At 43.0% G+C, this 12,600-nt stretch overlaps 1 protein-coding gene across 1 annotated transcript; it reads left to right on the top strand.

The window, feature by feature from the left end:
* Positions 1 to 9,901: 9,901 nt before the first annotated feature.
* On the top strand, positions 9,902 to 12,393 carry LOC110772120 (plant/protein). The gene is made up of 4 exons (XM_021976522.2): positions 9,902 to 10,246; positions 10,376 to 10,508; positions 11,628 to 11,796; positions 12,016 to 12,393. Exons 1-4 carry the CDS (start codon positions 10,037 to 10,039, stop codon positions 12,230 to 12,232), a joined length of 729 nt encoding a protein of 242 aa, XP_021832214.1. The 5' UTR covers positions 9,902 to 10,036; the 3' UTR covers positions 12,233 to 12,393.
* Positions 12,394 to 12,600: the final 207 nt, after the last annotated feature.

Raw genomic sequence — 12,600 nt, 5'->3', positions numbered from 1 at the left:
TCGGCCTCCGACCCTACATTTATTTCTAATAAAGGGTCCTGGACCTCGGGGTAGTCATCCTCCATCTCGGCGGGCGCCGTTTCTAGGTCGTCAAAAGTCAAAGCGTCCGTCTCGTCTGATTCGTGGAGGAATTCGATCAGGTTGATTGGTGAGTTTGGCCGCAAGGATTCCTCCGCCCAATGTTCCAGCACTTTTTCCAGCAGGTCGGTCACGGCCGCTGCTCCTTCTTCTTTAGTGGCTTTGTTTGTCATCTAAAGGCTGGTGAGGTCAACCAATACTTCGCGCGCCGAATCCTGTCGGGCATTCTCGGCGCCTAACTCCAGTACTTTCTGGGCCGTTGTCCTGGTTGGTCGGCCGCTTGCATCGTGGCCGGTGAGGACAACCCATCCAACGTCGTCGTCGTAAATCCGTGCTTGCACGGCGTTGGCTTCGAAGGGCTTTTCGTCGGCCGGGTGTATGGACACCCTCTGGCCGTCCCAAAAGAAAAGCAGTTGGAAGAGGGAGGACGGTATGCACCTAGATTGGTGGATCCAGTCATGACCGAGCAATATATTGTAGTCCACACTGGATTCAACTACGTAGAAGGCCGCGACCCTTGTTTGGTCGGCCACAGTGATTTTTAACAGCAATACCCCTATCGTTTTAGATTTATCACCGACAAAATTGCTCATGACCACGTCGCTGGGGATGAGTGATCGGTGCATAATTACATATCATTTTGTATCCTTCTAACTTATGATTTGGTTATGTTTTTGAGTTAAACTTGTGCTTTTAATAAGTTTTGTGTTTGTTTCAGTGTAATAAGCTTGAAACTCATTAAATGCATTTTGGAGACAAGTTGGCTCAAAATGGTGTTTGCAGATCAGTCAATTTCACGGATTAGATTGTACTTGCTCAAGAAGAACCAGATAACGAGCCGTACATCATTGGAAAGATGCGGAAGTCTAGTTTCTGGATAATTTTACGGTTCACGATTCCGAGTCTTCTAGAGAAAGTTATACAAGTTTTGGCAACTTAAGGTCAAATTCGGCAGCATCTGCGTTACTGGGCCAAAAATGACATTTGAAGGGCTTTCCGATTTTTCCTTGAGCTGGGCTTTATATGCTTGGAAAGATAATTCAAAGGGTTTGAAGATCCAGATTTTTCCAGATTTTTTAGGAGGGAAGATCAAGCCCAAAACAAGCCCACAAGCTGACTGCAATGAAGTCAATTCCAGTCTATTTTCGGCAGTCAACTTGCAAGGCCCAAAACATACACTTGTATTCCTCAGATGGGAATACATTCTTCATACAAGTTGTTCCAACGGGTGTCTATTATGACATATCCAAATTTGAGCCCCATTGGATACATATTAAAACCTCAGGCCTTCCTACACCAAGCCTGGTTCAGAAGAATCATTTCTTTTTAGCAACCAAAAGAAAACCACATGGGTTGGCAGCAAAAGGCAGCCACAATTGAACACCTTTGAAAACCCATGTGAAGAAAGCTTCAAGAGCAGCAAAAGAAGTATGGGATGGAATTGATTCCAACCACACTAACATAGACAAGATGAAGTGAGAGTTATGGGTTGTATTAAAAGAGGAATGGTGGTGTTGGAATTCATCATGATGTTCCTCCCTCTTAGCCCTATAAAAAGAGAAGTCTTCAAGCTTCAAAACACACCCCAAGGGGGGGAGCTCTCAAACACTTCTCTAGAGCTCCCTTCCCTTCTCTCCCTCAAATTATCTTAGTTTCCTTTCAAGTTGTCAATTGTTGTAACAAAATGATTTTACTAAATTTTCCTTCAAGTTTTCAAGTTCTACTTTAATTTTATTTTGTAATGTACATTCTTTCTTAAGTATTCAAGTTTAATTAGTTTTCAAGTTTCAATTATGGTTTTTGTTCTTATTCATTATGCTTATAAGTTAATATGCTAGTTTGAATGATTGATCACCATTTAGGCTTGCATGTTAGCTATCTTGGTTTGAATTAAGAGTAGACACCATGCTTTAATTCGAATTGAACTATGAATAGGAAGAGTATGTATGGACATTCGACAACAGGGATTAGACGTTAGTCTGCCCTCTTGGGGCCGAGAACTCATACGGTAGTACCAGGACCATGTTCATGCTGGCCTCCCTCGGCTCCTGCTGGTCTCCCTTGCCAGCTTCCTCTTCGGCCTCATAGCCGTTCCTGGTGAGGGTTTTCTCTTCAACCATCCCGAGGATCCCGTCGTATTCTGTTTGTGCCTGATAAATCACGGCCATGAGCAGGCCGAAGGAGCCCTTTATCTCGGCCCTGGCACTTGTTTGCAGAGGCTGAAACGCAGCGTTTCGCCAGGGTACTTCGCCTTCTTAAAAATAAAATAAGGGAATGCTAAGGCACGATCATCTCGGCCTCAAGCATAGACCGAGGCCGAGGCCGAACAAATTTGCGGCCAAGGCATTAAAGGCAAATCATCACGTGACAGCAGGGTCCCAGGCTTCATTTAATGAAGTAGTGCCTGTTTAATGCAGCAAAACCCATTGGCCACAAAGTAGCATTTAATGCATGAGGGAAGGTGGGAAGTGACTGAACTCAGGATTTGGTGATGAAGATCAGAGTGATTAGACGTGGACATTCTCACAAAGATTCTGACAGCTTGATATGTTGGTTCACCAGCTATCCAGGCAATAAATGCGTCTCCACGGCCAGAGGTTCAAAACCCACGATTGAGCGCGGCGGCCGAGATTCACCAGGATTTCTGGGGTCTCATCACCATACTTCACGATCCCAAATGTCGATTGGATTGCCCACTTGCGCTAATCAGACTCCACTATGCGTAAATTCAGCCTCGATTACTCATCCGGGGACTCTTCCTATAAATACAAGACTCGAGCTACTTTCAAAGGGTTCAAACACCAAAACAAGCCTCCCACGGAGCAACTTATTTTCTTCTGTAATGCACTTTCAATATCTTTACTTGCTTTCCTAGGAGTAGTGTTAGGTTGTAAGCAGAATCCATTCATCAATATATCATACGACCCTTGATTTTCAAGGCGCCGGAGCACCATCTCTGTTTGTTCGCTCACTCACCCCATATATCACACGACCGTCGCTCCCTGAGCAGCGCGCCGGAGCACCGCCCAAAACCCACCACCAACACCATCACTCAACGGCCTTGTAGTTCAGGCCGTGAACCTAACAGCCGAGACCAGTTCCTCTCTCAGCTACAATCGTTTGACCAAGAAGACAGATCAAACAGGCGCACCATTCACCCATCCAACACTCACCAAAACATCAACGCACGGTAAACCGTGCTGGCACGCCTGCGCACAACCGCACCGCACCCAAAAGCAGGAAATCCCGTGTTAACGCACGTCCCCTCAGCCCGGAACTCCAGGCCGTGAGATTTGCGCGGTAGACATATTCTTCATCGGATATTCCCAAGATGGGGTCGTCTTCGGCCTCATGCCTAAAGAAAGGGTCGTCGGGGGCCTCGACCACAAGCTTCGCCGTTCTGGAGATATCATCTGTGGACACTTTGATCTTGGGTGGGTCCGAGACCTCGGCCTTCTCCTCGAGGGCTCGTCTAGCTTTGGCCAACGTATCCCTAGCTGTTAAGTAGTCATTCAGACGGCCTACCCGAGCCCTTTCCTTAGTCGTCAGACCAAAGATAGTGTCAGCCGGAGTCACGATGAAATACTGGCGGAGATACTCCAAGTCGCCCTTGCTGAAGGGGGCCTTAGCCTCCAATTCTGCTAGGTCGGGCTAGTATCCTGGCATCCCTCTCGCTCTGGCTTCCCTATTCGCCTGGTATACGGCCTTGATGGGGGAGTCGAATCCGTTGGTAATGAGGAGCCCATCCGCCTTCGCGTTTTTTAGGGCCAACTCGACGATTTCACGGTTCTCAGGGGGCATGCCGTATAGGTCGGTGGCCAAATAGTCTTTATGGAATTCCATGAGAAAGGACAAACCGTTGGCCGAGAAAGGGGGATCCCTTCCGCAGTAGACGTCAATGATGCCTTCATCTGTTTTCTCCAGGGCCGCGGCCTTTGGCTGGACCGAAACGGCCGCCGCTCCACGGGGATTCTCGTCCTGCCTAGGGCGCCACGTCCTTGGAGGCTTGATGCTGGCCGTCTTTGCTGTAGAGGGGACAATTGGTACAGAAGATGGCCCGTCTACAGTCGCCATTTTCTTTTGGCGCTTGGAACCCTCGGCCTGGGTTGTCTGTACTCTGGCCTGCTGGACTTGCCTCTGCATCCTCCTCAGCTGGGTTTTTGTCAGTGGTTCGGCCCATCCGGGCAATCTCATCCACCTAATCAGCAGATGACCCATACGCCAACATTCGTATAACGGCTGTGAACTTATGCTCAGGAAGAAGTCCCAAATTTCCAACACAATTTTTCTTTTGAACAAAGTATTCATCATAATTGCAAATATCATGCATGACTTTATTGAACAAATGGGGTTGCATTCTATATCGCGCTCGAAAATGAACATCAGAGTACAGAGAAGTTGGGATAAAATAATCTTCCAGAAGATTCTTACCCCGAGAATATGTCTGTTAACATTCGGGCCACGGCCTTCCCGTGAACCACAGCGGCTCTGGTTTTCTTCATCAAGCAAAGCCACTGCTGTGACAATTTGCTGATTTAGTTCTCTCTGCGCCCTTTTGCCTGCAGCTCGTCTACACCTTCTTTCTCTAGTTTCTCGCTCTTGCCTCTCCAAGACCTCATTCATGTCTGCCATTGAGAATGGAGTATGAATTCTAACATCTGTCTGCTGCGCAAACCTCACGGCCTGGGGTTCCGGGCCGAGGGGATGTTCGTTGACACGTGGCTTCCTGCTTTTGGATGCGGTGCGGTTGTGCGCGGGCGTGCCAACACGGTCTACCGTGCGTCGAGATGTTGATGTGGATAGAATGGTCAAGTGGTGCGCCTGTTTGAACTCGTCTTCCAATCAAACGATTGTAGCCGAGAGAGGAATTGATCTCGACTGTTAGGTTCACGGCCTGAGCTACAAGGCCGTTTAGGGGTGGTGAAAATGGTGGGTTTTGGGCGGTGCTCCGGCGCGCTGCTCAGTGAGCGACGGTCGTATGATATATGGGGTGAATGAATGAGTAACAGAGATGATGCTCTGGCGCCTTGAAAATCAAGGGTCGTATGATATATTGATGAATGGATTTTCCTTACAAATTAACACTACTCCTAGGAAAGCAAGTAAAGATATTGAAAGTGCATTACAGGAAAATATAATTTGCTCCGTGGGAGGCTTTTGTTTGGTGTTTGAACCCTGTAAATATAGCTTGAGCCTTGTATTTATAGGAATAGTTCTTGGAGGAGTAATCGAGGCTAAAAATCTGCATGGCGGAGCCTGATTAGAGCAAGTGGGTAGTCCAATCGACGTTTGGGATCGTGAAGCATGGTGGTGTGACCCCATAAATCCCGGTGAATCTCGGCCGTTGCCCTAATCGTGGGTTCTGCGCTTCTGGCCGTGGAGACGCATTTATTGTTCTGATAGTTGGTGACCCAATCTCTCAAACTGCAAGAATTCTTGTGAGAATGTCTACGTCTAATCACTCTAATTCCTATCACCAAATCCTGACTTCAGTCACTTCCCACCTTCCCTCGTGCATTAAATGCTTATTCGTGGCCAGTGGGTTTGCTGCAATAAACAAAGGTGTTGCTTCATTAAATGAAGCGTGGGACCCTGCTGCCACTTGATGATCTGACGTTAGTACCTTTGGCCGTGATTTTGTTCGACTTCGGCCTCGGCCTATAATCAAGGCCGAGATGATCATGCCCTCGCAATTTTCCCTTTGCTTTTTAGGATGGCCAAACATCTTGGCGAAACGCCGCGCTTTAGTTTCACGAGGAAGTGTTAGGGCCGAGAAAAAGGGCCCTCTTCGGTCAGTTCATGGTCGTGATTTATTAGGCACAAACAACATCTGAGAAATGAAAATATAGAGAAGATCTATTGTGAGAGGTATGAGCTGAACCTCTGGTTTTATAGAAGAATTTAGGCCAATAGAGATGACATGTGGCGCAATTTTAGAGGGTGAAAATCTTATCTGAAATTGAAATTCAAATGAAATTTATCTGAAATTTGAAATTCTGATGAAATTTATCTGAAATTTGAAACCGAAAATCTTATCCGAAAATTTTATCCGATTATGAGATATGAATTTTATAATAAATATTGACAAGTACAAACCCAAAAATCTTATCCGAAAATATTGTCCAAATTAATTGTTTAGGTAGAAAAAAATTTGTGAAAAAAACAAAAAAATGAATAGTGTTTGCCATTTGCCATGGCAACTGCTAGAAACACACAATGCTTTTTGCAAGGGCAGCCACTATTCACATGAATAGTAGCTGCCCTAGTCCCCCTCTTTCCATGGCAAGGGTTTCACTGCTAGAAGTGCTCTTATGGTGGGGGGGTAACAAACTAGACCTCTCGCTGCTTGCTGCTTATTTGAACGATGTCTTTGAAAGCCACTACGAATTTGGTTGGGGTATGGGCTGTTGCGTTTGGGGGGAGGGGGGTGTGGGAGGATAGGAGGGAGAGAGAGAGAGAGAGAGAGAGAGAGAGAGAGAGAGAGAGATGAGTAGTGGGTAGGTTGGCTGGCTGTTGGTGGCAAGTTAGGCAGCGAGGCTAAGACTTGGTTAGGGAAGAAGACTTTTTTTTTTCCTGTTGGTTCTTTTTTTTTGGGGGCTTTTAGGGTTTAGGGTTGTCGAAGTCCATAACCTTACTTGATCTCGTCCTCAAGGTCCTACCATGGCGTCTTCTATCTTCGTGGTTGGGTGGTGTGGCTGAGGGAGGCTGTGGGGTAGGGCTAGGTATTAAGGGTCGTGTAAGAGCACTTCCAGTGGTAGCTAGTGGTAGCTGTGGCCTGAGCAGGAGGGGGCCCAAGCCCCAGTTCGATGTTCTAGCAAGCAAATCCAACCCGGGCAGCTGGTGGGCTCCACAAGCCTGGGCTGGCCCAAAGGCAAGAACATCCTGAGTTTGCTGACATCAGCAACAACAAAAAAAATTTAAAAATGGAAAAAAAAAATCTAAAAAATTACTAAAAATTTCATGATTTTTTTTTAATAAATACTTAGTCATATTCTTTACTTCCCATGTAACAACCCAAACCTTAATTAATATTTAATTAATAATTTAATGGAGAAAAAGACAATTATGCCCTTAGAATATTTTATTAAGTTTTAAGTTGACATTTTGACCGGGAAAGAATGTGGGAAATCCACTTGTACGGGTGCGTAGAGCGCGACGAAACGAGTCCGTAGACACGTAGTGGGCTCGGATCGGAGGTATAACGAAGAACTTATGAGCAAATTACATTGAGGGGCAAATTGGTAATTTGACAAGTCAGATTTTTTTTAAATATGTTTCTTCTTCTCCATTCGAGAGACCAGCCCCTCCTCTATTTCTTTTTCTTCTTTCCAACCACCTTCCCTCCTTCATAACCACCTAGCCATGCACCACCTCCGGCCAACCTGACCATCCAAGCCCTCGCCGCCACCCCAGCGACCCAACCCGACGCTAGCCGCCGTAGGACGCGCCGAATTTCCGCCGGAAACAGCTGCAGAAAATTCTGTCGGGTTTGACAGAATTTCAAACCCTCGGTTCTTCCTCCTCCGGCCACCAAATTGGACGAATTAGGCATCTGGGCACCAGGTGACCCGCATGAGGGACCTTCGAAGGGTCCAGCTAGCTCAGATCACCAGTGAGTGGACTTTTTGTTTTATAATGATTTTATGCAAATTAATCTATTATTTGATCTTGAGTAAGTTTATTTAAAGAATCTATATTTCTATGAATCGATTTATTACTTTTAAGTATTTCCATTTATATGCTGCTGAGGGGGATATCCTTAAGGGATATAGGAAAAAGGAAAATCTAATTAAATATCAGGTTTAATGGCAGCAGAGTTTTAAGTAAACATGAATTTGTTTGTTCACTAATCTTTTCATAATTTTATATATTTTTAGAAACCACCATAGGTACCCAAGATTAAATATGTTGCCTTCGGATTTTAAAGGTTGCCTTCGGTTTACATGTGTTGCCTACTGATTAAATGGTTGCCTTCGGTTATAATGATGTCTACGGACATCCAGTTGCCTTCAGATATGTCAGCATGCTTGACTTACGCTTTGCGAGTCCTAAGAGGTACCAGGGACCGTGGGAGCGAGGTACGCGGGTTAGGTCGACTAAATGTCCCCTGAATTCGGCGAGGATTACGGCTCGGGTTACTTTGTGTTTCCCGAGGTCTGCTAGGCCGTGTCACTCCGGTGGCACGAGGATGGAATTGACGGAAACTAGTGGAATTGACGGATTATAAGGAATTGACGGAATAATAAATGGGTACACCTAGGTGGTAGATTAAAGTGTTTTCAATGTTTTCAAAGACTTAATGTTTGATCAAGTATATGATATATATATATATATATATATATATATATATGATTACATTGATTTCAATACGATTATAAATAAGGAAATGTTATAGTTTCTTAACTGTTTTTACAGAGGGGTTAGAATGTTCATATGCTATTTTCTAAACTTTGTTTTTGGTCCACTCACCCTTTTAATGTTTTGCGCCCCCAGGCAGTAGACGTGCTTCAGTTCGCCACCACCGGGCCAAGCCCACCTTCCGCCATCTCTTTGTAACAACATAGGGATTTGTATAATTAAATTATACTTGTAATCTTTTGTATAGAGCTCTGATATTGCCCTTGAAGTATATTCAACTGTTAGAATGTAATTGTTTGCATGCTGGCAGTTGGTGTTTGTATTCTTGTGCTTGTCTGATAAGTGTAATGTTAGGATTGGTCTAAATACAGGGAAGACTCTGCTGAATTTTCGGCAGAAGTCAAAGCCCTAGTTTTATTTAAAATTTGACTATAAGGGCAATCAAGTCAATTGTGTTCAGCACTTGCCAGGTGTTGGACACGCACTAGGTCCAGCTCGGATTCCAAAATGGAATTTGGGTCGAGTCCTGTCATCCCACACCAAAACTCTATACAAATTCCTCTCCTCATATCTCATGTGAATAGTGGTCACCCTTGGGTTGCCAGGGCAATGGGTGGAAACACCACAAGCCTTTTGAAAGGGCTGCCACTATTCACATGAATAATGACAGCCCTTACCTTGCCCTTACCCTTTGCCATGGCAAATGAGTGGAAGTGCTCTAAGGGGTTGGGTGCTTGGGGCTGATGGGATTTAATTTTTTATTTTATGTTTATAAATATTTTTTCTTTTTTTAATTATTTTTTAATATTTTATTAATATTTTAAGCCATTTAAGTTTTAAAACGTGCGTCTCACATATGCCACATCAGAAATTGACGAAACTTCTAACGGTAAGGCTAAAGCCGGAACCAGATTGCAAAAAATTGAAAAGCTCAAGGTATGTAATTGTTAAAATTGAGAATGCAGAGACAAACATGCTTTACTGATTAGAGTTCATTGTACTAAATTGAAATTAACCAAAAATAAAATAATAATTTCCATTGCATGTCATTTTTTCACCCAATTTAGACATCTTCGTTTGGATGAAATAATTGAAAATTACATAGAATTCTTAAATGATAGAATTTAGATCTCGTTCGTTTAAATATCTGGCAATTAATAATTTATGTGTTTGAATTTATTTATATCCAATTTTGTAAATGACATAAATTACATTGAAAATGAATTCATACTCAATAGAAATTGTTAAATGACGACCCTTTTGGTGGAAATTAAACTCAGGAATCTCGATATCCAATTTTCATGACTTTTCCCGCGTGTCATTTAATAAGTTTCATAGTTAAGTTGTCAAACAATAAAAATATCAATTTCTTCACTTTAATTCTCGACTTTTAGCTAAATCCGCAGTTATTTTCCTCCCTCCAAAGAGAGAGTAAAAAAGAAAAAGAAAAAGAAAAAGAACAAAGGAGGGAGAAAAAGAAACAAGCAGACGGCACAAGCTCCTCCTTGTCCAATCCAAATAACTTGAAATCCGACCCACTTACCAACGATTCTCTCTTTGCTACAGTAAGCACAAAACCACCTCCATTAATAAGCAAGCAATGAGTTTGGCGTTCCTCCAGGGCTATTCTTCCGCTGAAGAAGAAGAAGAAGCCCAAAATCACCGCCTCCATTACCAAAACTCAAACTCGTCGGACGACGACGAAGATGATGACCAAAGTCACAAACCCAAATCCGTCTTTGACTTTCCCAAACCTCCCTCCCCTTCCATTGCCTCTGGCCTTCCTTCTGCATCTGACGTCTTCTCCGAGGTACCATTTTACCCTAATTCACCCCCTGTTTTTGTTTTTATTTCTCTTTGCTTACCATTCAGTTTGAATTTTGGTTTTTTTGCTGCTTTTTATGGGTTCATTGTGCTTTTCTTCGATTGGTTGCTGAAGATTTGTGGACCGCCCGATTTCCTCAATAACTGCGTACAAGAAGACGGTTCTACGAGGGATGACGGTCCCCAGAAAGGGAGGCATGGTGCCCGCAATGCCAAACTTCGCAAGGACAAGAAAGATTTACCTGCTGGTTGGTACTTTTTCTTAGTTAATGTTTGTTCATATTATGTTAAGGATCAATTTTATACACTTCAATTCTAAGTACTTTTGGGTTGCTTTTTATTCAAAAGATTCTCCTAAAATTGTCACTGTAGTCAGAGAGACTAAGGAGGAGTGATAAAAATTGACTTTACATTACAAATTGGATATGTGGTCCCTGTATAATAAAGTGTATAATGGATTTAAGAGAAAGAACAGGCACAAATCGCGGTTATTCAACCATATATAGATGACTGAGATGCATCTGTCTGAGTGTATCTTAAACATCTATGTTTAGTCTGTGGTTGAGATGCATGTCCTGAACTTAGGTTCTTATTAGATCAGGACAACCAGTTCACAGAATGGAAGTAACGTTGGAAGTAGACTCTAGTTATGGCGTGTTTGCTTGCATGGAATCGGGGAAGTCGTGAGTTGGGGAAGTCAAGAATAGAAGAGAGAATGAATGGGACCAACCATTCACCCATAATCAATCTAACTCCTGGTGTTTCAGATATTGTATTACGTATTTTAGTGTGGAACCTACTTAATTTTTTATTTCGTACATATTAGTAAACACCGTGGAAGTCATGAATCGGAATAATTCCAGTACCCATTGATAAATTTTCTTATCCTGAGTTTTCTTGAACTGTCTTGCGTAGATCTTCACCTCGTCAATGTGATGCTTTATTTTGTAATTGGAAGTCTTAAGTCAGACAATACCTAGATGTCTTAGCAACATAAAATTATGGTTTCTTGGGTTTTTCTTATAAATTCGTATCTGTTGAGTTCCAATCAAATCTGTTGGAATAATAATTCAAAAGTGTTTGTTAGAACTGTTATTTACGATACTCTGTCGAACTGATGGGTGTTATCTGTGTTCTGGATGCTCATGGCAGTGGTTTTTCAGAAGGAACAGCTAATTTGAAAGATATAGAAGGGAAGTTTGTTAAATGTTGATCAAAATTTTAAAATTATTATGCATATAGTTCTCTGTGTGTCATTGTCTAATAATGATATGGTTTTTACAACCTCTTTCTCCATATGTATGTTTTCCTTTTTATTTTTTATTTTCTATAGCAGCAGTTCAGACCCTTGTTAAAACTGTGTACAGGTGCTGTAGTGGAGTCCAAAGCTCAGTTAGTTGGAATCCATGAACGAGTAAGAAGTGATTTTGCGGGTAACCAACCTCCAACATCAATAGTTACAAGCACGGCTCAAGGTGGCAAGCGTCTGCCAACTGCAACGAATCCTAGTGCAGAGGATGCTGCAGAGCTTCTGAGGTTATTGTTGCTGTTTCTACTCCCCACTCCCTTGTTTGTTTGCCTGTGTTGTTTTTTGTTTTTCTGAATCTTTTTCTTTTCTTGGTTCTGCTAGTTCTGAAAGACATAGCTGTTTTAGATTATTTTTATTTTTATTTTTCAGTGAATCAGGTATTTTAGTTGGGTATTAGTCACGCATTTGGCCTTGTAATTGCTAATCTGAAATATTTCTCCTAATAGGATGTGTTTGCAATGTGGAATACCCAAGACCTACTCCAATGCACGGGGAATGGTCTGCCCAGCTTGCGGTGATCGTCCTGTAGACACAACCAACGATTCCAAGAAGAAGGGATCTACCATCAAAGATAAGGAGAAGAGTAAGAGGATGAAGGGCCAGTCATCTCATGGTACATGGAAAAGTGAAACTGAAATGCAGCTTCGGCAGCAGTTTGACTAGTAGAAGTTTGTTCAAATATTACCTGGAATAGCATAACATCTCGTAGGTTTATGGTTGTATCATCTAGCTGACCCATTAGTTCAGTTAGCAAACCCAAAGTTCATCAGGGCGTATGGGAAGTATTCTGTGTTTTGGTTTCATGTCAAAATGTGTTTATACTCGTTTCTGTTATCTATTAGTAGTGGTAACAGGTCCAATTCAACCAAAATAGTTAAAGTAGTTCTTGCATAAGCAGTAGTTGCAAGGGTGGCAGCAGCGATCTGTAGTTGCAGGTGACTTTGCTCGGTGACGGGGAGCTTTGTTTGCTCACTTTTGGTCACGTTCTCCATGGCCAGAGTAGCTTGGCTTTTTTCACCATGCAAGCTTTA

This window comes from Prunus avium, chromosome 8, assembly GCF_965620075.1.
Source record: "Prunus avium chromosome 8, drPruAviu1.hap1.1, whole genome shotgun sequence".
NCBI lineage: Eukaryota > Viridiplantae > Streptophyta > Magnoliopsida > Rosales > Rosaceae > Prunus > Prunus avium.
The sequence above is the reverse complement of the archived record's forward strand: the minus strand, read 5'-3'. Positions and strand labels throughout refer to the sequence as shown.